The sequence below is a fragment of the Dermochelys coriacea genome, chromosome 24, assembly GCF_009764565.3.
Source record: "Dermochelys coriacea isolate rDerCor1 chromosome 24, rDerCor1.pri.v4, whole genome shotgun sequence".
Classification (NCBI taxonomy): domain Eukaryota; kingdom Metazoa; phylum Chordata; order Testudines; family Dermochelyidae; genus Dermochelys; species Dermochelys coriacea.
The window spans coordinates 8664970-8690017 of NC_050091.1; the positions used below are offsets into that span (position 1 = coordinate 8664970).

Genomic DNA, 25048 nt, shown 5'->3' on the forward strand with positions numbered 1-25048 from the left:
GTCCCGTCTCGCTGATCACCGCAGGGGCAGTGCCAATGCACGACTGCCCTGGAGAGCGTCAGGCCCCGGTGATGTTCAGTTGGTTCTAGCTGAGACTGCAGGCAGGGTAAAACTCCCATTGCAGAAGCCAGAGGCATAAGGAGCGGTTTGCGCTGAAACCCTGACTCGTGGTGCTGAGTGGAGCCTTGGCAGGGCTGTAAAGTACAGGCGATTCCTGACTGAGACAGGTTAGTTGGTGTCTACCTCCTGCTAGCGCTCCAGTGAGGCTTCGCCAGCCTGCAGGGCTCTGATAAGTGGTGTCAGTAACACCCTGGGAGGTCCAGAGCAGCGTTTTATTCCTGGGGATTGTCGGGCACCCTTGCCAGCCTGACTGCCTCAATAAGGAGAGAAGGGAAATAAAAGAACCCACCATTCCAAGGGTGATTTCCTCAGTTGCCCCTGCTCATCCGATTTCCTACTTATGCCCGTGGCCAGCTTTATCCCTGCCCCCTCTCTACTTATCTGGTTTTAAATGTCTCAGGCACTGGGGATTCCGTACCTTTGGGGATGAGGTTGCAGCTCCAGAGAGCTTGTTAACAAGCCGTTCCTGAGTTTCAGCTTAAATTTCTCTCTCTCGCTCCTATTTATCCACCAAGCAATTCTTCCTCCTTGCAGCTGGCTAGCATCGTCCCCCCACGCTCATCCTCTGCCAAAGGGTACAGCTTAGTTCTGCCTGTCTAGTGTCTTATCCAGTCCCGACCCCAAAGTATCCGAATGCTTTGCATACAGTCATGTATTGATCCTCCCAGGGATTTAACATTATCCCCATATTCCCCAGATGGGGAAACTGAGACACGAGGTCTCATGCTACCCCAAGGAGTCAGAGCTGGGAGTTGAATCCAGCTCTCGAGTCCCAGTCCAGTGCCTTAACTGCAAGCTCATCCTTCTTTCCTTACCCCACGTCTGCATTAAGCTGTCTTCATAAATTAGTCCCCCACCCTCTTTCTCTAATTCAGTTTAATAGATTACAGGCTAGAAAGGACCTTTATTAGTTGTATTACGGTAACAGATGGGAGGTGTAGTCATGGACCAGGCCCTCATCGTGCTGGGTGCTGTATATTCTTTGTTAGGTGTATTATGGTAGCAGCTGGGACCCCCCCCCCCCAGTCACGGACCGGCAGTCCACTGTGCTAGGTGCGGTACAGGCACATCAAAGAGATGATCCCTGCCTCACAGAGCTCTCAGTCTAATCCAGGCCGCAGAATTTCTCTTGCATGTCTGATCCTGAGCTAAAACCTGGATTCCCAGTGCAGTTGCATGGGATCTGGAGTGAGAGGGGTCCTCTCTTCTCAGCTCTTCCAAGGTGCCTGTATGGCTGGCTCTCATTCCTGTTGCTAAGGCCTCCTCTATGCCCTCCCCACCTGCAAAGCAAAACAGGGGCAACCGAGAGCTGCCCCCCTTCATGTGGCAATTCTGGCATTTGACCACTGGGGGTCTGCAGGGCTCTGGGAAAACCGGCTGGGCAGTTGGAGTGATTGATAACCAGCCTGTCTATGTGATCTCGCCCTCCCACCCTCCCCTTTGCCCAGCTGGAGCTAAAATAATAATATGCTGATCTCACACACTTCGCTGGCGGTATCCCTTGCCTCAGCACTGCACTGCTGCTACTTTCGCCCAGCCTGGAAAGGCAGCGTCCTGGACTGCCAGGGGAAGGTAAGCTGGAAGCCTTACTCCCAGGCGGTAGATTTCTCCATGGGGCGCGAGGCTGGTCTAATCACAAAGCTAATATTCTAAGCAGCTCGCCGAAGGGGCACGGGGCTGGCTTGCCCTCTTCGGCCATTGCTCATTGGGCTGTGGATTCTCACCTCAGGCTTGCGTTAGAGGGGACGGGCTGCCCATGTGGGATCAGTGCCTGCTTTTCTGTGGGTTGTAGGGCATGTGTTCCTCTTGTAGGTAGGTGAAGGCACCCTTCCCTGGTGCGTTGAGAGACTTTCTCTGCCTGGGATATCCACTGCTTGTATTGGACCCTCCGGTTTGTCTCCTATCATGGCTCCGTGCACGATCCTCGTGGCTTTCAGCTACTCAGCCTGCTTTTCCCCCACCAAAAGAATATAAAAAGCACGACAGGGCTACAATGTGGATCCTCCTACGGTACTTCGCAGCCCAGAGCGCTGTATAAATGGTACAGACTCATATGGGTCGGTTTGACTAGCCAATGTGGCCACCTCTGGGGAGGGCTGCAGCAGCTGTTATAATCGTTTAGGACAGGGCCCGAGTACCGTAACTGCAGGAGGAATATTAGGTAGGCAACATCGCAATTCCAGGCTGGAATTTGGCTGGGACTCTGGGGCTAACATCCGCTGAAGCACTAGGGGATCTTTAGTGATGGGGGCTTGTGTGTGTTACACCTGCCACACAGTCCTCCCTAGTGTGCCGTGCTGACCCAATAAGAGCGCGCCACCTATCGAATCCTCCAGCACTGCGTCCGGCAGATCTGGGTGGGTGGCGCTCGGAGGTCTCCTATCCAACTTACCCACCCAGCCTGCCCCTACTCAGCCTCTGAAACCTAGCTTGATCCCAGTGCCAAGTGGCACAACCACAGACTGAATTGCTTGGAATAAAACAAGAGGATGGTCAGGTTTTGCCATGGGGAAAGGCCAAAGGGCTATTGCCAGATTCCCAGAGCCCTTCAGGACACTGTGCCCTTGTTTTGTAGTCAGAAGCCATCTTAGTCCCGGTAAGGCTGCGGCTACATGGAGCACCTGGCTGCTGTGATCTCAGCAGAGCAAGGTCAGGCAGAGTTGGGCCCAGCATGGAGCATGTGGCTGCAGGGGCTGTTAGAAAGGCTTTTTTGACCGGAGCTGGTGTCTGGCTGCTGCTTTAACATGCTAATGGGTAATAATATAAATAATTCCCTCTGTGGCAGGTACCCCGGGTGGCTGTCTCTGGCCTGTATTAGACAGGAGGTCAGACTAACCGATCAGAGTGACTCTGTCTGGCCTTAGCGGCAGTGGGCTTGATTCTGATCGCCCGTATGCTGGTAAATCGAGAGTAACTGCACTGAAGACTGGTGTGAGATCAGAATCCCTCCTGGTGGCTCTGTGGCAATGTTATCCCTGTGCCCTGGCCAGCCCTGTCTGCTTATGTAGTCAGCTCGTGACTCCCAGAGTGCCCATCACCGTGGGGGCTGGGCCCTGCGCCAACGAGCTTACAGGCGGCAGCGTGCAGGGCTTGAGTGGGTGAACGTTCTGTAGACGCTCCCCTTAACACTGCCAGAGCTGGGTACAAGGGCCTGAGGACAGAGGTGTCGACTTCCCCAGTTCCCGGAGGGTGCTCGACCCCTGCTCTGCCCCCAGCCCTGCCCCTACTCCACACCCCTTCCCCAAATCCCCCACCCCTGCCCCACTTCTTCCCGTCCCAGCCCTTCCCCCAAACCCCCTCCACCTCTTCCTGTCCCCCCCCCCAGCACCTCCTGAACACTGCTGAACAGCTGATCATGGTGGGCGGCAGGCACTGGGAGGGAGGAGGAGGAGCTGATTGACGGGGCCACTGGCGGGTGGGAGCGGGAGGAGCTGATCCGTGGGGCTGCCGGTGGGTGCTGAACACCGATTATTTTTTCCCCATGGGTGCTCCAACCCCAGAGCACCCAGGGAGTCGGCGCCGATGCCTGAGGGTGAATGTGACTCAGGCCCATTCTTGAAGATGCTTCCCAGCTGAGGATCTCAAAGCACCTCCCATTTTACTGATGGAGGAAACCATGGGGCTGTCTACCCTCGGAGTTCATAGATTCATAGATGCCAAGGCCAGAAGGGACCATGGGGATCATCTAGTGAGACCACCTCTGCAATGCGGGCCAGAGACCTGCCCCAAAGGAATTCCTAGCGCAGAGCTATTAGAAAAACATCCAGTCTTGCTTTAAGCATGGTCAGTGACAGAGAATCCACCATGACCCTTGGGAAATTGTTCCAGTGGCTAATTACTCTCCAGGTTAAAACATGCACCTTATTTCCAGTTCGAATGTGTCTAGCTTCAATTTCCAGCCATTGGATCATGTTTGGCTTTTTTCTGCTTGTGTAAGGAGCCTATTATTCAATACTTGTTCCCCATGTAGGTATTCACAGAGTGGGATCAAGTCCCACCTTAGCCTTCTCTTGGTTAAGCTAAATAGACTGAGCTCCTGGAGTCTCTCGCTGTAAAGCAGGTTTTTGAATCCTTTAATCCTCCTCGCAGCTCTTCTCTGACCCCTCTCCGACTGATCAACCCTGTGGGAGCCCCGAGATAGCCCCGGAAAACCCACCGCACTGTGTAGCACTTTGCTCAGTGACTATTTAAGGCCCGTTTCTCTGCCCTGGTTCAGACCCCGCTCCAGCGGGGATGGGACGGAGTGGCCGTCCCACCTGATCTACAGCTGCCAGCTGCCATCGCTCTTTGAACAAGCATCAGGGACATGGCACTGGGCGCCAGCCTGACCCATGTCCAACCAGGTTGGCAGATTCCTGGAGCAGCTGCCTCGGCAGTTTTGATCAGTTGAAGGGCGGATGGTGCTGGCTGTGTCACCCCTTCATCTGCCCTTTAGGTTTCGCCCCCAGCGTCCCTTCAGTGCCCAGCAATCCCCTTCAATCCCTGGCCTACTCCCCTCATACCTGGTGCCTCCTCCACCCCCAGCATGATACCTGTCCATCCCCAGGGCGTCCATTCCCTCTTCAGCTCCATCTTCATCTCAGTGCAGGTGCCCTCCCCCTGCCACCCTTAGCCCAGCCCCACCTCCATCCCCGTCCCGCTCTTGGCTGCGTTTCTCTTCCAGCATGGACCTATGGCCCCCAGTGGACTCTCTGGTCCCCTCCAGGGGCACCCTCTGCATCCTCCCACCCTGCTCAGCGCATCTGTGTCAGACTCGCTCCCTTATCGGCCAGTGCCGATGGCTGTGGGGCTGGGACGGGCCCTGGGTGGGGCCTTGGGGTCTCTGATAAGGACACTGAGCTACTGCAGCTGTTTGGAGACAGGGAGGGGCAGCTCCATGGGGGATGGGGGGAGGAATAGGGGCTGATTTAACCATTTGTGCCACGGGCCCTTGTGCTGAAGCTTTGGGGACGGGGTGGGAGACGAGGGCAGTTAATGCACCATCCCCTTGGGAGGGGCAGGAGGTTGGCTGGGCCTGGCTGCTGGATTCCTGCCTGCTGCTACTCTGGACCCTACAGTGTCTTCAGACTGCAGGGATGCCAGGAAATTCAATAATATCCACTGGCAGTGAGTTCCACAGGCTAACCTCACTAATATCTAGTGGCAAGGAGTTCCACAGGCTAACCTCACTAATATCCCATGGCATGGAGTCCCACAGGCTGACCTAATAAGCATACAGTGGTCGGGAGTTCCATGGAACAATCTCACTAATATCCAGTGGCAGGCAGTTTCGCAGCCTAACCTGATTAAGAGCCAATGACAGAAAGTTGCACTGTCTAGTCTCACTAATATTCAGTGGCAGGGAGTCCCATGGGCTAATCTCTCTAATATCGAGTGGCAGGGAAATACACTAACTAACCTCGCTAATAGCCAGTAGCAGGGAGTTCCATGGGCTAACCTTGCTAATATCCCACATCAGGGAGTCCCACGGGCTAATCTCACTGATATCTTGTAGCAGGGAGTTCCATAGGTCAACATCAGTCCTGTCCCTCTGCAGTGACCCAGAGGTCTTGTGTGGCATCAGGGAGTCCCATGGGTGAATCTTATGAATGCCCCGCTGCAGGGAGAGCCCACATCTGTTTGTGTCCCCATCCAGGCTAAGTCTCTGCTCGGTTGCTGAGGGGTGTTGCCTCCGACACTGCTGAACCATGACGTCCTACCGGATGGAGCTGGAGAAGTACCGGGACATTGATGAGGAGAAGCTCCTGAGGGAACTTTCCCCTGAGGAGCTGGACCAGCTCGACCTAGAGCTGCAGGATATGGATCCCGAGGTGAGGCCACCCACAGGGCTGGCAGGGGAAGGGGGTGATGCTGCGGCTTGGGGGGAGTTGCTGACCTCCAGGCTTTGAAGCCTCACTCCAATCCCCACCCCTGACCCTGGCTTTCCTTGGGCCTTTGTGGTGCAGCCATGACGGTCATAAAACACTTTGAAACTCAGACCAGTGGGGGTGGGGGACAGTGCAGTTCAGTTCAGTGGTTAGAGCAGGGGGGCTGGGAGCCAGGACTCCTGGGTTCTATTCCCAGCTCTGGTACTAACTCTCTGAGTAAACCACTTCCCTGCTGTGTGCCTCAGTTTCCTACTGTAATATGGGGCATTGGCGCCAGGCTTCATTCATTGCCATTTGCAAAGGGCTTTGTGCCCCTCCTCAGGGGCAAGGGGGCTGTGATCCCTGTGGGGGCTTGTCCCGCCAGTGACCCCTTCTGCCTCCCTCTTCCAGAACATGATGCTCCCAGCCGGGCTGCGCCAGCGAGACCAGACCAAGAAGAGCCCGACGGGGCCACTGGACCGGGATGCCCTCATGCATCACCTGGAGAAGCAGGCCCTGGAGGCAAAGGAGCGTGAGGACCTGGTGCCATTCACTGGCGAGAAGAGAGGTACCAGGGCAGTGTGTGGAGGGCGGGGGCTTGGCTCAGCCTGACCCGGCACTGGCACAAATGGCACAGACTCTGGCGCTTGCCTGATCACCCCTCTGATTGGGGGAGACGGGCCCATGGCCCAATCTGCAAGGAGGTCCCTGGCCATGACATGAGGTCTGTGCCAGATGATACGTGTCCCCCACCCCCGGGGCAGAGCTAGGCCAAAGGGTACGTGCCCCCCACCCACCAAGGCAGGTATGTGCCCTTGGCAACTGTGGGGGTTCATTCCTCATGGGGGTAGTGCTAGAGGGTACCCAGCCCCCATGCAGGGACAGTGCTGGGGGGGCAGGTGCCCCCCACCAGAGGAGGGGCAGCACCTGGGGGCACACCCCCTCCTGTTTCTCTGGGTGGCCAAGCAGTGCTGGGTCAGGTGGACCAGTGAGAATGGCCCTATGGGGGGCCCTGCCTTGGCCTTTGTGGGGTGGGCAGGGCTGTCCCTGGGAGCTGCTGGCCGAGCGTCTGCCCAGGTGCTGGGCTGCAGGGCAGGGACGGAAGGGATTATACGTAGCTCAGCCCAGGAGCTGCAGCCGCTCCAAAGTATCTTGGTGAGCGGCTCGGCTGCCCTGTCCGCTCCAAGCTGGGGTCCCATCAGCCCAGACACAGCAGCTTCTGGCCCTGGAGCCCACACCTTGTCCTGGCCACTCCCCATAACCCTGGGTAGCCGGCAGGGGCCAGCTCCTTGGGGCAGGGCGAGGGCAGAGCTGCTGAGGTTTTGGGGAGGCAGCAAGGTCTAGTGGGCATGGCACCAGGTTGGGCCTCAGAATACCTGGGTTCTATTCCCACTGGCCTATGGGAGGATCTTGGGCAAGTCCCTTCCCTCCTCGGTGCCTCAGTTTCTCCGGTCTCCCAAGTCTGTCTGATCTATTGAGACTGAGCTGTTCAGGGCAGGGAGTGCCTCCCACTCTGGGTCTGTGCAGTGCCCAGTGCAGCAGGGCCCTGGTCTCAGCTGGGGTCTCTGGATGCCACCCTAAAGGGCCAATTCTCTGATTGGGGACCTCTCCTGTGAGGCTCCTCCCCCTGAACTGCTGCCCACAGTGCTGTGCACTTCAGGGTCCATTCTCCGGCGTCACCATGGCCCCGGGCGAACAGCCTCCTGTGGCTTCCATTTCGGCTGAAAGGGTGGCTGGGGCCGGAAGTGATTCCCCTGCCCCATCCGTGGGGCCTGGAATCAACCTGGTGACCCCAACTCACCGGGGAGACTCACCAGGGAGGCCCAGGAGGGAATGGGCCATGGAGGCTGAGCTGCTCTCTGGCCCCAGAGGGGTCCCCACGGGGGGGCAGCATAGGAGAACGCTGAGCCCAGGCTCTGCGCATCCTGTCAATGCCTGGGGCTGCCAATCAGGGGACGTCTTCTGCCACATTGGACAAATTATAACAAAAATCCTCCCGACCCCACGGAGATCGTGTCGCTAAAAGATCCACTCGGGGCCCTGGGAGTGTGGGGCCCTAGAACATCAAGGCGGGGCCCTGGGGCAGAGACAGAGTCCTTGGGAGATGCTGGGTCACCTGCCTGGCTCCTGAGCACCGCTGAGCTCTAAATCTGCCTCTGGCTGCTAGGGCACTGGACACGCCGGGAGCGTCAGGCTGAGCTGGGGGGTGGCTGAGAAGCAGGGCTCTCCGACAGGGGAGGGGATCCTCCCACCTCACTCAGCTGGCAGGACAGGAGCTGCTGACAGTGGAACCTCCATTACGCAAGTGGAGGCAGCAGGCCCGGTTCTGGTGCGTTCACACCTCCCCCCCCCGGGCTGCTCTGGCCTGGATGTGGTTGGAAACGGTTCCCCATAAAATCCTCCCTGTTCAGGGGCCTCCCCATTCAGTGGGCAGCTGGCATGAGGGTCCTGTTCCCACCCTGCTCCCACCCCCGCTGCAGGGGGTGGATCGGGGGTGTGGCTGCAGCACCCTGTGCTCTGGCTATTCTCTGCTCCCCAGGGTCCATACAGGGTGGGGCGGGTCTGTGGCCGGGGTGCACTGCGCTGTGCCTATTCTTTTCTCCCCAGGGCCCACTAGGACCCCGAGGCTTCTCCAGCTTCCCTGGGTGCCAGGCAGGGCCCTGCACCAACCCAGAATCCAGGAAGAGCAAAGGCGACTTAGCCACCCCGCACCCCAATCCTGCTCCAAGCGCCGGAGCAGAGTGACTGGGATCGGGCCCAGTGCACGGGCTCCACATGTCCTGTCCATAGCCCCTGGCCACCTGAGGGCCCATTAACTCCCCGCTTCCCCTCCGGAACATGATCACAAGCAGGCGCGGGCACTGCTAGGCTGCGAGTCCATGGAGCCAGGCCAGCTAACCAGCTACACAATGTCTCTTGTGGTGGGCTCTGTGCTGCCCTGGAGGGACATGTGGCATCAGAATGTCATGATCCGGGAGATGGGCCTGACACGATGCACCGGTGAAATGAAACCCAGGCCAGAGTGACGCTGCCCCCGGTGCCCCAGCTGGGCAGGAGGTGCCCGGAGCGGTAGCTGCTGCAGCATCCTGAAAATCAGGTGTCTGACAATGGCTTTTCCCTGAAGCTAAGAGCCCCGAGGCGCTTCCAGGCTGGTTGGTCACATCAGAAAAGGACTCTCCTCTGCTCCATCTCCCCCAGCCTTCCTTTGGCCCCTGTCCAGTGCAGGACCTCCTAGTTTATGCAGTTTCCCGTCCCACCCTGTGACCGTGGCCTGTGGGCACCTTCCAGGCGTGCATTAAGCCACGTGACTGACCCCTGCCATGTGTGGCTTGTTCTCTTGCCCAGGGAGGATTGGGCGGGTTGTGGGGGGGGAGTGTTGGTGTTAGAGAAGGGCCGGGTGGAGAAGCAGACAGAGGAGCAGGGGGAAGGTTGGGATGGTCCAGTCCTGGGGGAGTTTGTGCCCCTGTCTGGGACCAGTCCCCCGAGGAAGCCCTACCTGCTGCACAGTTGGTAGAAAGTTCCCCTGGACCTGGACACAGGTCCTCAGATTTAGAGTCTTCCAGAGGTGCTGGGCCACTGAGCTCTTTGGGGGTGAGGCCCGAGGCTATTCCACGGGCAGACAGCATCGAGAGCAGAGTATCGGGCCGGTCCTGGTCTAACTGATGTGGGATCTCACGCCACTGCCAGAACCCATCCCAGCCATCCCAGGTTCAATCCCGGGTGCTACATTCTCTCCATTTCTGCGCTGATCAGGTCCATCTGTCCCCCAGTGCTCCCCCGTCTGTTGGTCTGCACCTGTTGTCTCTCAACTTAAATTGTCAGCTCTTTGGGGCAGGGGCCCTCACCTTGTGGTGTGTTGTGTAGTGGGGCTGGGGCTGTGCAATACACACCCTGATAATCTCTAGCCCTGGGGGCGGGCACGTGCTCCCCGCCGTGAAGGGGCTGGAGCGAATGAGTCACAGAAATTTTACAGAGCCGAGGCCAGAACTCCCTGCGGGGCTGTCAAAGGGGTCGGCCGCACTCTTACATTCTGTCACTCAGTGCTGCCCCGGCCTTTCAGCTGGAGTTTCCTTTGCTTCCTGTCCTGACCTTGTGTGGCTGCTAGACAGCTACAGCACTCTGTCCCAGAGGTGGCTGCATTTGTGCACCACCCGTCTGATCTGGGACAGCAATTCCAGCTCTGTCTCTGGGGGAAGCAGGCATTCCAGGGCAGAAGGCACTGTGGGAATTGAAGATGTTGTCACCAGTCGATGGTTACCCGGCATCAACAGGCTGCTACTTATAACCTCATGGCGGCAGAGGGAATAGAAACCACATCTTCCTACTCCAAAAGTCCAGGCTTCTGCCACGTGAGATGTGGGAGAATCTCCACTGTCTGTTGGCAGTATAGGTCCTATGACACATGCCTGATTCCATGCAGCAGAGCACAGTGGAGCACATACGCCGCTATGTTACAGTTCTAACCTTCGCTGCTCTCCAGCCCTGACGCTAACCCCAGTCTGTCTCTCTGCAGGGAAACCCTTTATCCCAAAGAACCCCCAGCGGGAGATCCCCAAGGAGGAGCAGATCACTCTGGAACCTGAGCTGGAGGAAGCCCTGGCCAACGCCACCGATGCAGAGATGTGTGACATTGCAGGTGAAGGGCCTGGGGCCCTCGTGGGCAGAAAACTCCATCTGCTTTGGGGCCACAGCGGTGTGGAAGGCAGTAGTGTCCTACTTGCGTACTAGTGGTGAATGCCTGGGGCCCACTTGACGTCACTGTGGCTGCCATTTCCGGGGTGGGTGTGTTGTGACTGGGGGCTGAGTGAAGGTTGGCCGGGTCCTGGCACTGGCGGGGATTCAGATGGAGCTAGTGAGATGCTGAGCCCCCCAGGTTGGGTCATAGGTTCAATCCCCTCTCCCAGAGACCTCTGGAGCACGAAGCACCAGCTCTGCTGCAGGAGCTGAAAGGTGAGGCTGTTGGCTAAGGCTGTAGCAGGCTCATCATCTGCCATGTGTGACTGCTCCAGGGGGTGGGAGACCCTGAGAGCAGGGAACAGGTCCTGCCTACCCCACAGGGGGCCTGGGCGTCATCACGGGGAGCCGGGGTGGGTACCAGGAACAACCTCGGGCCTTAGAGCTAGGGGGCTCTGGGGACAGCTGCCCTAAAACATCCCTGAGGGGACGCAGGGTGTGGGATAGGTCAGGGGGAGCAAATGACAGGCCTGTGGGCACAGGCACTGCTGAAATCAACGGGCATCTTGCCACCTATGCCAGGGCTGGATTTGACCTCTCTGAGCTCCTGTAATTAACATGCATGTCTTGCAAACTGCAGTGGGGCTAATGGCAGGGGAATGTGTTGAGGTTTGGGGTCTGCTGTGTGTGAAAATGCCTGGCGAGACGGGGGAGCTGTGGAGTCTTGTGCAGACTGAGCATGCCCGGGGAGCTTGGCGTATCTGGACGAACCACGCGTGTGAGATGCTGCCGTGTGCGTGCAGGCAGAGGTGGGTTTGTGCATGTTGTATGCACATCCCTGTGTGAAGGCACGTGTTTGAGTGTGTACATGTGTCCAGGTATGTGTATGTGCACACACATGGATAGGCCCCTGTGTTTACCCATGCCTGTGTTTGGGTGTTCCTATGTGAGTCATGTGCTGTGTGAATGCCTGTCCCTGTACCTATGTGCAGACGTATACCTGTGGGTCTGCATGATTGTATGCACTGTGCAAACACATGCACCTCTGTGAATCCACATAGGTGTGAGCACATGTGCACGCATGGCCTGGCGTGCACATATACTCGTGAGTGTTTGTGCCCTCGCCTTGCTTCAGGGGCTAGTACATTCAGGCTGACTTGTTGCCTGGCACAGATACATAGCAGGCCTCTTAGCTCCCCGGGTGGGGTGGGAGGGTGTAGAGGGACAAGGGGATAAAGCGAGACCCAGGCTCACCCCATCCCTAGTTCAGCAGCACAAAGCTCGACCTGCTTGAGCTCCGGGACCCAGCTTTGGTTCCCTGCCCCCATGCCGCCTCAGGGATGTTACTGCTCCTGCCCATACAAGCCATGATGAGCTCCGATTCCCAGAGCTCAGCAGCGAGCGAGCTGGCCGGGAGCCAGCGGGTGGCTAAAATGAGAAAGGCAGGCTCTAGGGCTATCCGCTTACACCCGCGGGGGAGATGCTAGGCCAATAAAAATACATGGGGCATGTGGTGAGAGATTACATTTAGGGGCTTTTCCTATGGCCTCCCGCAGCCAGCAGCGGTCGGGTTGTGAGCGTGGCCGCAGGGCTGCCCTGTGGCCTGCCACAGTAATAGAGAAGTGCCATCAACCTCCAGGTCATGGGGCACTTTGTGAGCCCTGTATGTATAGGAATTGCTTGCCCAGCCACTGACATGCAGCCACCTCTGGGGTGGAACACAGCAGTTATTTATAAAAGGCATCATCACCCACTATGTGCATACTGCCATCTCTGGGGTGGAAGATTTTAGACAGGGAGCACTCTCTCAGTGGTGAGACACAGCAGCTTCTGGCAGGGAATGTGGAAACTGCGTGTACAGGGATCCCTTCCTCTGTGCTGAGATGCAGCCACCTCTGGGGTGCAAGGTGGTAGCTGTTTAATAGCAAACAGCAACACCCCGACTGTCCCTTAGTGCAGTTTAGTGAAATTGGCCAGGAGGGTGCAGGGTGAGCCCAGGAAAGCAGAGAGCTGCAGCAACCCCCATCCCCTATCTCTGCCGCTTAGACTCTCCGCCTTTGTTATTAAACCCAGCGGCCTGTTTGCTGTTCCCTCCCCAACAGCCATTCTGGGGATGTACACCCTGATGAGCAACAAGCAGTACTACGAAGCCATTTGCAGCGGCAACATTACCAGCACCGAAGGCATCAATAGTGAGTGAGCTCCACCGGCCTGCGGGGCGGCAGGGCGGGATTTGCGCTCATCCCACGTGCCAGCTGACTCCGCTGGGGTTGCTCAGTCAGTCGCAGAACGCAAGGCCTGGGTCCCTAAGTTTGGATTGTTCCCCCTGCGGGACTGTGAACCTGCTCTCAGGAAACACGGGATATGAAACCAGCAGATCTGGGATGAGAACGAAATGGGGTTTACCAATTCCTCTCTGTTTGGATCGTTATGAGTAACGCAGTTCAGGAGATGTCAGGAAACAGAGCGGGCCAAATTCTCCCAGCATGTACCCTGGTGTAAATCAGGAGTAGCCACAGTGAAGCATCTTCAGCGGCTCAGCGGCGTTCCCCTGGCTCCGAGGCTGGGTGATGCTAGTTGAGGTTCAGGTCTGGTGGAGCGTGAGAGGATCGGGTCAGCGAATCTCCCCCTGCTGACCTGGTGGTGCGCGCGTGTTTCCCACCAGGTGTGGTAAAGCCGGATAGGTACAAACCAGTCCCAGATGAGCCGCCGAACCCCACCAACGTGGAGGAGACCCTGAAAAAAATCCAGAACAACGACAAGGACCTGGAGGAGGTCAACCTGAACAATATCAAGGTCAGCTTCTCCCAGGGCAGCAAAGGGCATGGGAGAGGGTGGGAGCCCCGAGCCGTGGGGACATCTGACTGGGAAAATTCCTAGGGTGAAATCCTGGTCCTGCTGGGGTCAAGCATAATGGGGCCATTGATTCATTGGGGCCAGGACCTCAGCCCCTCGGGGAATAGATATCCACCTCCCTCCATCTATTTACCCCTTGGATCCACCCGCCCGATATCTACCTCCCTCCATCTACCTACCCCTTGGATCCACCCGCCCGATATCCACCTCCCTCCATCTATCTACCCCTTCGATCCACCTGCCCGATATCCACCTCCCTCCATCTATCTACCCCTTGGATCCACCCACCCGATATCTACCTCCCTCCTTCTATCTACCCCTTGGATCCACCCGCCCGATATCCACCTCCCTCCATCTATCTACCCCTTGGATCCACCCGCCCGATATCCACCTCCCTCCTTCTATCTACCCCTTGGATCCACCCGCCCGATATCCACCTCCCTCCATCTATCTACCCCTTGGATCCACCCGCCCGATATCCACCTCCCTCCATCTATCTACCCCTTGGATCCACCCGCCCGATATCCACCTCCCTCCATCTATCTACTCCTTGGATCCACCCGCCCGAGATCCATTTACCTCCATCTGTCTAGCTCTTCCTTGCATCCATTTCTCAAGCCATCTACCTGCATCTGTATACTACTTTGATCCATCCATCTACTGCATCATCTATGTACCCCTTTGTGACCGAGGGTGTCTGGGGCAGCCACCACTGGAAATGCCAAGGTCAGGGCAGGCTGCGAAAGGGAGAGCAGATACTCCCAAGTCTGGTGGGCAACACTGAAGTTAAACTCCACAACCAGTCACAAACTGCTTCTGATCCCCCACACTGGTTATCAAGAACCAAAAAAGAAATCACACAGCCCCCTTTATTGCATTCCACTTCTCTGGCTCCCAATCAGCACCTAGGTCCAATACAGTAAGAAGTTATTTAAAAAACTCTGCTTGCCTATACAAAATGTTCTTCTGACCCCAAAGAGCCAGCCACGTTACCAGGTCAGTCTAGGTTTGGATCTTACCCAAAATGCCACGCTGCCAGCCACTCCTTTAGTATCTAAAACTAAAGGTTTATTAGAAAGAAAAAGAAAGAACAAGAAGAGAGATGTTAAGTGGTAAAACAATCACCTACATACAAAGACTTCAAAGTCCATATATCAGGTTCCTAGCAGTAAAGTGAGTAAAGTGAGTAAAGTAAAGTGAGTTTGCTGGCTTGAAAGTCCCTCTGGAATCATCCACAGCTTGGATGGCTCATTCAGTCCTTTGTCAGAGCTTCTTTTGTAGCAAGGTTACTCCAGAGGTGAGAAGCAGGAACGAAGACAAAATGGAGAAGATGCAGCTGTCTTTTATAGTCTCTTGCCACGCGAGCTTGTGCTTCCTTTGGTTCCAACACAAGGTGCCCAGCACATGGCTGGGAAGCCTTTTCTGTCCATAGGCATGCCCATGCATGCCTTGCTGAGTGATAGGTGTATCCTCGGCGTTCTCTCAATGGGTCAGTTGTACACATGATGGTCCTTAATGGGCCATCAAGCAGGCTAGCCAGTGCTGATGCCAAACTTTCTGGGGGTGTCACCCGGAAGCATAGCACAAATTTGAAATACAGACATACCTACATGTCTATAACTCGTAATACAAAGGTGATACAAACAGAATTGAGATGATCACATCTGGCAAGTTGTAACATTTTCCTGATACCTGACATGGCATATCTGGCATAACTCGTTACAATTTTACAATATTGATATTCATAATATCCTCAAGTGTCCCCTAGATTCCATACAGCGTCACACACGTGGATCCATCCATCTACTTCATCACCTATCTACCCCTTTGATCCACCCATCCATCTATTCCTCCATCCCCTCATCCATCTACCCCATTGATCCATCTCTCTACCTTATCCACCCCACCATATCCCTCCCTCCCTCCATCCACCCATCTATCTCATCCTTCTCATCCCTCCATCCCCCATCCCGTAGACCCACTCATCTACCTCATCCCTCTGTCCATCCCTCCATTGTGAGGCAAGACAAACCCGTTTTCTCACTCTCTCCTCCTGCAGGACATTCCCATCCCGAAGCTGAAGGAAATCTGCGAAGCCATGAAAACCAACACCCACGTGAAGAAGCTGAGCCTGGTGGCGACTCGGAGCAATGACCCCGTGGCCAAGGTAAGCCCTGCAGCTCCCAACAGACGGAGCCGCTCGGAGCGTCCCCAGTTGCTGTTCCCCCTGAAGCTTTGACAAGCTGTAGCTGGCACTGGAATCCCCGGGGAGTCTGACTCTTCCAGAGGGAAATAGCTTCCCCTGTGTGGAAGAATTTTCCCTGGCTGGAGACTTAAGCCCCGGCTGGATTCAGCCAAGCCCTTAAGCACGTGCTTAACTTCACGCACTGGTGTAGGTCCCGTTGACCTCGGTGGGTACGTCTGTACTGCAGTCAGGAGGTGTGACTGCAGCGTGTGCAGACGTGCCCCAGCCGATAACGGTGCGTGGCAGGGGCTAGCTGCTCGTGCACATCCCCAGGGGCCTGGGTGGGCAGGTCTCGCCCATGCAGCTTCCCTGCTGTTTTGACTTGCGCTGGCTTTGATCTAGCGAGATCCCAGCTAGCTCAGATACGTCACCTCCCCGTCGCAGTGTAGACACAATCAGAGGGGCTTATGCTTGGGCTTCGGTGCTCTGCTGAATGGGGTCTTCAGTCACAGCCCCTCAGCTCGTCAAGCAAAGAACCACCTGGGACAGATGTGAGTCGCGAGGCTTAACGCACTGTCTGGAGGGAGCCCAGGTGACGAGGCCATGTAAGAACCAGACTAGAGTACCAGCTACAGCTGAGGAGCAATTACTGTTAGCTACCACTAGAGATCCCAGTGTGGTCCAGTGCGTAGGGCCCCGGCCTTGGAGTCTGGGGTTCTGTTGTCACTGGGTGACCTTGGCCATGTCACTTCGCCACCTTGTGACTCAGTTTCCCCATCTGTAAAATGAGGATGATGATGCTTTGGAAAGCGCTTTGAGATCCGTGGATGCAGTGCAATAGGGAAGAGCTCGGGGTTGTTATTATTGTGGGTTATTCCAAGGCCACTGGTTCGCAGGTGAGGGTAATTAGCTGCTGGGATGATTTCCCGAGGGTCTCGGTGGATTTCAGTGCAGACGGGATGTTTCTCTCACAGATCTCTCCAGGCCTTGTTTCGGGGAGGTTCTCTGGGCTGTGTGAGGCTGGTCGGGCCAGTGGCGGCTGTGTTGACAGGTCCTGGGTAGACTTTTCAGCTCAGAACTGAACCCCCGTTCCGCAACCTCAGCCTGGGGCTCCAGGACTATGCTGCAAACCTGGCTTGGCTGGAGCTGTGTGTACTGGTGCTGTCCCTTAGCCAGCAAGAGCTGGGAGCGCGAATGTGTCTCATGTCACTCAACAGCGTCCCCGATAACTACCAGCCTTGACTTCCATCCAGACTGGGTCTTGAGGGTGGTGTCTAACTTGGAGGCCCTTATGTGGGGGGCCAGCTTTTAGCTTCGTGTTCTGTACGGGGGCACTGTGTGGGGAGGATGTCACCACAGCAAACCCTGCTTGCAGGCTGTGAAAGGTCGATGCGATTGACTCTGGTCTGCGACTCCCACAGGCCGTGGCCGAGATGCTAAAGGAGAACAAGACTCTTCAGAGCCTCAACATCGAATCCAATTTCATCACCAGTGCCGGGATGATGGCCGTCATCAAGGCCATGCAGCAGAACACCATGCTGGCTGAGCTTAAGGTGGACAACCAGGTACGGCCGTGCCCAGCCGCTAGGGAACACCGGGTCGGGGTGTGACATGCGGCTTGGTGGGGGCATGACACTGGAAGGGCAAGCGAGTCCAAGCATCATCTGATGGGTGGGCGGGAAGCGAAAGCTGGGGCGAACGGATGTTGGACGTCGGTGGCTGGGATACAGACCTGTGTGCTGGGAACCTCTCAGTATCAATCCCAGCTCACTTCTGTGGGCACATGAGGTTTCAAATGCTGGCCCTATTGACGTCAGCGGGAATTTGGCAATTGATTCTAATAGGAGTGTGACAGAGAGGGTGCCTCTGAGTGCCCCCTTGTGGTGTGGGATGGCTCTGCAGCATCCCTGCCTCACTTTCCCCTCACCCAGGTTTTTACCCCTCAGTCCAGGTGTTGATCAGTTAGTCCTGCCCCCTCAGGCTAGGAGGCTGCTAATTATGACACAGGCAGGGCTGGCCCCATTTCTCCTTAAAGGATCAGTCACCCTGTGACAAGGAAGCTGGCTATTCTGTGCCTCAGTTTCCCCCAAGTAAAACAGGGATAATGCTACCCGGGTTTGTAAGGGGCATTGTCCACCTTCCCTAGCCAAGGAACAGGGTATTGTAATAACACTCCCTTATCTTTCTGGGGGTTACGAGTGTTCACCTTTGTAGACAGAGGCTAATTATTAATGATCATCTCTGCTAGCTGCACATTGCTAATCAAGAGCCTGATCCGGGGAGGGGCTGAGTTCGCTCTGCACCCAGTGGCAGTGGTTCTCAAACTTTTGTACTGGTGATCCCTTTCACATAGCAAACCTCTGAGTGCGACCCCCCCTTATAAATCAAAAACACTTTTTAATATACTTAACACCATTATAAATGCTGGAGGCAAAGCGAGGTTTGGGGTGGAGGCTGACAGCTCGTGATACCCTGAGGGGTCGCGACCCCCAGTCTGAGAACCCCGTGGGTACATGGAACAGAGGGGCTCAGCGCCTTGCAGCCATGCATTGTGGGTTGGGTAAGGAGAGGCCCCATGAAGTGAATGGAAAGGCTCTGGTTGACTCCAGTAGGCCCTGGTTACTCAGGACAGCCAGATGCTTGGGCCACTTGTCTGGGTCCAGAGTGAGGGCTCGGTGGAGGGTGCAATTGGGAACAACCAGCCACCTGCCCAGAGCTGTCGGGCCTGGAGTGGGCCCCATGCTGGGCCACAGGCCCTGGAGAACCCCAACCCCTCCTGCTTTGGGGGGTCAGAGCCCGTTAGATTCCAGCGGCCGGCTATGAAGGCAGGGAGCTTGTCAGGATGGACTGAGGACCTGACCCAGCGACGTGCCACCATGCGAGTGCTGCCCGTCCCATAGCTGCTCCTGGCTCCGAACCCCACGGGCAGGGGACCCGGCCTGATGGCTGCTCAGCCTTCCCTGCACAGAGAGAGAAACAATGGCTTGATCCTTTTGCTCCAGGCTACCACCCTCGGGCCTCCTCTGCGAGAGATCAGGGAGCCAGTCCAGGCCCGGGTCCCGGGCTAGCACAGGTGCCAAGGCTGGGCCGTGCCTTGGAGACCTGGGTGGCCGGCGGGACCCTAAGCTCCTGAAATGCAGCCTCCACTTTACTGACAAGATCTCCCGGAGGCCAGTGTCCATCCACAACAATCCCCGGTTTGCCGGGGGTGAGTAACAGGAGATGAGGCCTCCCTCCCTAGGGGCTGGCTCCGCTTTGTAGTCACCTCCCAGCAGCTGGTGTGCGATGAGTCTCGCGGCTGTCAGGCCAGCTCCCAGCTGCCTGGCAGTCTCTGCAGAGAGACCAAGGGTCAGCTGGGCCCTGGAGGGGGTGTGTGTATGGGGTGTGTGTGTGTGTGTGTGCGTGGCCGGTTGGGCTGGAGGGGAGGCTGGTGGAAAGCCTGGGAAAAGATGGGAGCAGAGCTCCCCGCCCCTGGGGCTAAGCTCAGCCGGGCACTGGTTGCACGAGGCTGCTGTTCCTCCCCCCGCAGTCTCAGCGGCTGGGGGACTCGGTGGAGATGGAGATGGCCGCCATGCTGGAGAAGTGCCCATCCATCATCCGCTTCGGGTACCACTTCACGCAGCAGGGACCAAGGGCCAGAGCCTCCATTGCCATCAGCAAGAACAACGAGCTCCGTAAGTAGCAGGCCGGGGAAGGGTGGGGAGGGGACAGACCGACGGCTTGCCCCCTTCCCTGGCCCCACTGCAGCAGCTCTGTGAGCCCGAGCTCCCTTGGCTTTACAATAGGCCCCCTCGCCCCATATTTACCTGCATTGATGCGGCTCTGCTGCCGACCTGAGGTCTGGTGCGCTCCGCTCTGGGGTGCAGCGCCTGGTTGACGGTACATTGCTGCTCCCCTCTAGCGGCTAGACCAGACAGAGCCAGTCCGAGGATGGCGCTAATCGTGCTGGTTCTTTAGCTTAAGCAGCCGAGACCTGTGGATTTGGATGTGGAGGTTCAGGGTTCAATTCCCCGCCCCCGGTGTCATTCCATGTGCTGCTGATTAGGACAGGAAGTGAAGGCTCCCTCAGCTGGCTGAACCTGCAGTGGGGGTGTGAGAGGTCAGAATGGGAGAGCAGGGCCTGGACTTCACCCAGGATGGGGATTAAGACCCCGGCAGAAGTAACACCCCCACGGACCATCCCACTGGGCCGCCCATTGCTGATGGATGTCAGCCTCTTCACTTCCTGTCCTAAACCGCCCTGCGGCATTTCCTTCCTGCCTATCTTCTGGATGGGCTGGAGCTAGATCTGGGGAGGGGGAGAAGGTTCAGGGAGGTTGGTACTGGTCGATTTACAGAGGGTGGGGTGGGGGCCTCTGGGCTCAGCTCTGCCCCACCGACCCCATTGTTGTGTCTGCCCCACAGGTCGCAAGCAGAGGAAGACATAATGCCCGGCACCCGGCCTGTGTCTTTAACGCCTCTCTGTGCCTCGAAGCCATCAGTCCCGGCCGGCTGGTGCCCTGCGGCCAGGGCTCTGCCTCCAGCTCAAAGCAAAGGGGAGCTTTTTGTTCTTTTTGTAGATTTCCTGAAGCCGGCCCTCAGCTGTCGGCCCCCCACCCCCTTCCCGCCCCATCTAGTACTTGGAGTCCCCAGCTCAAGTTACTTGTTCCTAGGAAGAGAACTGAAGTGAGTATTTTGGTTCTCACTGTAAATAAAGAGATCACTATGCGGACAGAGGGCCCAGGCTCCAGCACTGGGGTGGGGAGTGGGGACCAGCAGTCTGTAAGGCCGGGAGCCTCCTCCTCCCAGGGGCCAGTCCCAGCTGCTTCAGAGAAAGGACAATTCTTTCCCTCCGCACCCCAGGCTGCCGAGCCGCAGATCAGTCCATTTGCCCACTTGTCCCTCAGCTCCCCACTCCGGAGAGTGGCACCCTGCTCCTGGATTCGCCCCCACCACCTGCACCTCCCTCCTTTGCCCCTGGATCCCCTCCCTGCCTTTAACCATGGAACCCCCCCGCCCCTCCCCATCTTTAATGCTGGATCCCCGGCTCTCCCCTCCTTTAACCCGGATTCTTCCCCTGCCTGCGCCTCCTTCCTTTGCCCCTCGACTCCACCCCTCCCCTCTCTCCCCCACAACCTCCAGCTGTCACATTCCTCACAGTGGTGCCTAGAGGCTGCCCTAGAGCTCGGGGCCCCGTCCTAAGGCGCTCACCCTGTAACTAGCCAAGGGGTGAGAGGGGAAACTGAGGTGCAGCGCGGAGAAGTGACTTACCCAAGCTCACCCCCAACTGGAACAGGACCCAGACCCTGTGGCGCTGGTGGTGGGGCCCTACGCTCTGGAGCACTGTGCCTCGAGTGTGCCGCTAATCTGACTCCCCCTCCCTTTTCTGCTGGGCTCCCGCGTGCTGCTTGTCCATGGCCAGTGCAACCTCAGCTCCAGCCGGCCCAGCTCGCCCCAAACCCAGCCTGTGGCTGGAAGATCATTTCAAGGATGCCACTTCCCCCATGCCCCTTCCTGCCAGCCAGTGCACACACCTTCCTCATCCTCCCCCCACAACCCCCTCGCACACCTGCTGCCCAGGGCAGCTCTTGGGGCAATGGAGAGGCTGAGAATCAAGGGACACCATGTTGGATGGGGGGTCCCCCATGGGCACTTAGCCCTGCAGCCTCACTCCTGATCACCCCTGAGCTGGTGGTGCCCCTCAGGTCCTGGTTTCCCAGCCGGCCTAGCTCCTTATGGCCCCCTCCCCGCTGCCCAACAGGGGCTGCCCCCCCGCCATGATGGGGGGATGGGCATGCCCTACACAGCCATTGTCACTCTGACTCCAGATCTGGGGATCCCTGGGAACAGACACGGGGTGAAGGAGTTCAGATTCAAGCTCCACAGAGGGGCCATCGTGGGGAGGGCCGATGCGGCTGGCCTCCTGTGCCTGGGCTGGTAGAGGGGTAGGCCCCAAGCCGGGCGCCGACTGATGGGCTTATATGGTAACGTGGCGCGCTGGCTCCCTCCCCGTCCCCGCAGCCGTCACGCCCATGGGCTGATGGGGGCAGGTGGCATTAGTCAGCAAGCGCATTCGGGACTGTGCTAAGCCCTGCCTGGCCCGGGGCTGCCAGGCTCGTAAACAAGCAGCACGGCTCCCACTTGTGCATCTTACTCAGCATCAAAGGGCTGCGGCCCCAGGCCGCGAGGAGCAGGGATGAGTGATAGGGATGGGTGGGAGGCGAGGGGAGGGGGCTAGGGCTGGGCAGCTGGCAGGGCTCGAGTCACTCGGCTGGGTCCCTGCACAGGTGACCACAGGCAATTCCCGGACGGCACCAACAGGTGGCAGCACGGGTGGGGGCTATTGAGCTGGGCTGGCTCCCGGCCTCTTTCTGGGTGGTAGCCACACCTGCCTGCTGCAGAGCCCCAATGGGAGGAGGGGGTATAGTTGCAGCACAGGACACCTGGGTTCCATTGGTGGGTCCGAGGAGTCCTGCTCCATGTAAGGGGCAAATCACGGTGGAGGCTCAAAAGAGCTTTCTAAATGGGAGGCAGCATTGTCCAGCGGTTAGCACAGAGGTGGGGGAGGAGTCAGGATGCCTGGGTGCTATTCCCTGCTTTGTCACTGACTCCTTGCGTGACCCTGGGGCAAGGCCCCCTCTGTGCCTCAGTTTCCCCCTCTGTAGTATAGGGCTGCTGATTCTGCTCTGCCTCTATAACTTGCTTTGAGATGCACAGAGGCAGCTACTCTGAGAGCAAAGTGTCCCGTGAGCCACTGGGGGCCAACCATGGGAGAGGACCCCGCCTGTCGCAGGGGATCCAGCCCCAGCCGGCCCTCTGGAGCAGTGACCCTGATGTAGCTGGCCCCTGGGGCTGGATAAGTGGGGGTAGGTGGAGCAGGGGCCGCTGTGTCACAGCAGAGAGGAGGCGAGACGCCATCAGCTTTGGCTTGCGCCCGCGATCCGTTGTATGCTGGAGGCAGAAGTGCGGGGACTTCGCAACTGAACTCCGGCTGTCTCTAATGGCACCCAGCACGGGGACAGGGACAAGAGCCTGCAGCATCCCGGGCTGACGAAGCTGCAAAATGGCACTGCCCCATGGCGCCACCCTCCCCCCTGACTCCACCGCTGCACGGACCCGGGCTGGTGCCTGCCGGGGACTCAGTGGCTAAGCTCTGGCACGATAGGCTCCCGGAGCTGCTGCAGGGGGAATGGCCGCAGGCAGGTAGTGCCGCAGCCAAGTGCCCCATGCCCTGGTGTATTTATACCCCTGGGATCAGCCCATGAAACGGAGCGAGGGTGATCGGGTTACGGCCCAGCGCAGACGCCACCCTCAAGGAGACGAAGGCGGCCAAGGGTTTTCCAGCCAGCAGTGTCCCCCCTACCCAGTAATCGGGGTTGGACTCTATCTCCGCCAATGGCACCCCACCACACACCGCCTTCTCCTCTTCCTCAGCTAGATGAAGGCTCCTGCGATCCTACCCACAATGCTCCCTTCCCCTCCAGGTGTCCCCTTGGCTGCCATCAGTCAAGTGTGTCATGCTACCCCTCCCCCAAGCCGGAAAGGTTTATAAGCCCTAAAATTTACACGTCTAGCGGCTGGAAACAACCTATTAAAGCAGATGGCTCAGCTGGCCTTGGGGACGCTGAGCAGGGTGTACGCGGCTGGTGGGGGAGCATCTCACGTGGGATGAGCCAGATCAGGGCAGCCTCACGCGGGTAGCACCCACTCCCATAGCTGGGACGGTGCCCGCCTGCTCCCTCTGGGTGGTGACTCCCCCCTGCCTGTAGTCAGCTCCACTGAGCCCAGCAGGCCCCATGCTCCTGCGGGGACTCCAGGTCCAGCCGCACCCAGGGCCGGCCCCTCTCCCTGCAGCCTGGGCCCCTTTCACACCCTGTTGGCACCAGCACCTGGCCCCGTGATCCTCCCCTGCAGCGCTTTGCTGCCAGAGCTCTTCGGCGCGATTCATCCCGGGAGCACGGCCTCCCCCCACAGGGACCCAGCGGGCACGGCCACCCAACACCCGCTGCCTATTTATAGGCAGGAGCCTGAACTACCGGCAGCCACAGCCGAGGCCAGACCGGCTGGCTCAGCCCACACCTCCAGGGCCTTGTTCACGACCTGAACCCAGGAAACGTGGCAGAGCAGTGCCCACAAGGTGCCTGCAGGGGCAGAGCTGCTCCTGAACTGCCTCCAGGCAGACTAGAGGCAGCACCCCCCACCGCAGCTCTGGCATCATGCCAAGCATACTCCTCCCCTCCCAAGGGGCTCAGGGGCTACAGCCTCTTTGGCCTCGCAGCTGAGGTTCACAGCATGAGGTTCTCCTCTGTGCCTATTCCACCCCCAAAGCCAAGGGCCACAGGGTGCGTGGATTCCTGTCCGTGGCCTTGGACATGATTTGGGGAGCTGATCACTCCCCAGGGCAGCTGATCACTCCCCAGGGCAGCCCCTGCTCTGCCTGTATTTTGGGGGGGTGCATGTGGCCCATTTGTTCTCAGCAGGGCCCTTGGAAGCTCAGATCAGCTGCTCCAAACTTGAGACCTGCTGATGAGGAGGATCCAGCCAGTCCACTCACTGCGCTGGAGACAGAGTGCCCAGGGGTAGCAGTGCAGAAGCCACACGTGCGGTAGAACGGATGCTGCCAGGGAGGAAACTTTACCCCGGTATTTAGATGTATCACTGTCCGACAGTGGTGGCTAGACTGGGGCCCCTCGCACTAGGAACTGCAGACCCAGTGTGAGAGACAGCCCCTACCTTAAAGAGCTCAAAGTCTGAATAGAGCAGACACACACAGGGAAACTGAGGCACAGGAAGGGCAAGGGACTCGCCCATGGTCATGGAGCATATCAGTAGCAGAGCCAGGAAGAGAGCCTGGCTGTCCTGTGGCCCAGGCCTGCCGCACTAGACCTCACGAGTAGAAGTGGAGGGGGGGAGCTGGCAGGCCTCCTTTATGGCGCCCTCTGGGAGGCTCGAAGAGCTGGATGGAAGAATACCAGGGCCGGGAGCTTCACAATCCTTTTTTCCAAGCCGGGGCCCTGAGGTGCCGATCCAGAGGCCCCACACCCGGTGCTAATCCGCACCCCCTTTCCCCAGCTGCCGTCCTCTTTAGCTCCTCGAAGCAGGACGTGAACCAACCAGGTGTGCTTGAGGGGCTGACGAAAGGGCCTCACATGCAGCCTCCATCCTTGTTGAACTGAACAGGAGACACAAGCCGGTCGCTTTCGCAAGCAGCTCAGCAGGTGGGTCGAGGCCTTGGATTCCCACCCTTGCCGAGGTCGCTTGAACGACCTGAGCTGACCCTCCACCTGCAAGTTCTGGGCCCCCAGCAGAAAGGCGGCTGGCCAGTCAGCCCCCCTGTGCTCATGCCTGGCAGAGTTCAAGCTGTATGAACAAACGCTGGAAACTCAGC

General features: G+C 58.0%; 1 protein-coding gene and 1 long non-coding RNA gene across 3 annotated transcripts; one reads left to right on the plus strand and one right to left on the minus strand.

The window, feature by feature from the left end:
- Positions 1–72: 72 nt before the first annotated feature.
- Positions 73–20392, plus strand: TMOD4 (tropomodulin 4). 2 transcript variants are annotated; one of them, XM_038382804.2, is made up of 10 exons: positions 73–227; positions 5756–5930; positions 6378–6534; positions 10480–10602; positions 12743–12832; positions 13306–13436; positions 15556–15663; positions 17103–17246; positions 19211–19355; positions 20086–20392. In XM_038382804.2, the coding sequence occupies exons 2-10, from the start codon at positions 5808–5810 to the stop codon at positions 20106–20108; spliced, it is 1044 nt and encodes a 347-aa protein (XP_038238732.1). In that variant the 5' UTR covers positions 73–227; positions 5756–5807; the 3' UTR covers positions 20109–20392. The 2 variants fall into 2 exon arrangements, with proteins under 2 accessions (XP_038238732.1, XP_038238731.1); XM_038382803.2 differs by lacking the exon at positions 73–227 and adding an exon at positions 1546–1692.
- LOC122457415 lies at positions 91–2647 on the minus strand. Its single transcript, XR_006276951.1, has 2 exons — positions 1845–2647; positions 91–370 (listed from the first exon to the last, which is right to left on the minus strand). It is a non-coding gene; the product is annotated as an uncharacterized LOC122457415 (long non-coding RNA).
- Positions 20393–25048: the final 4656 nt, after the last annotated feature.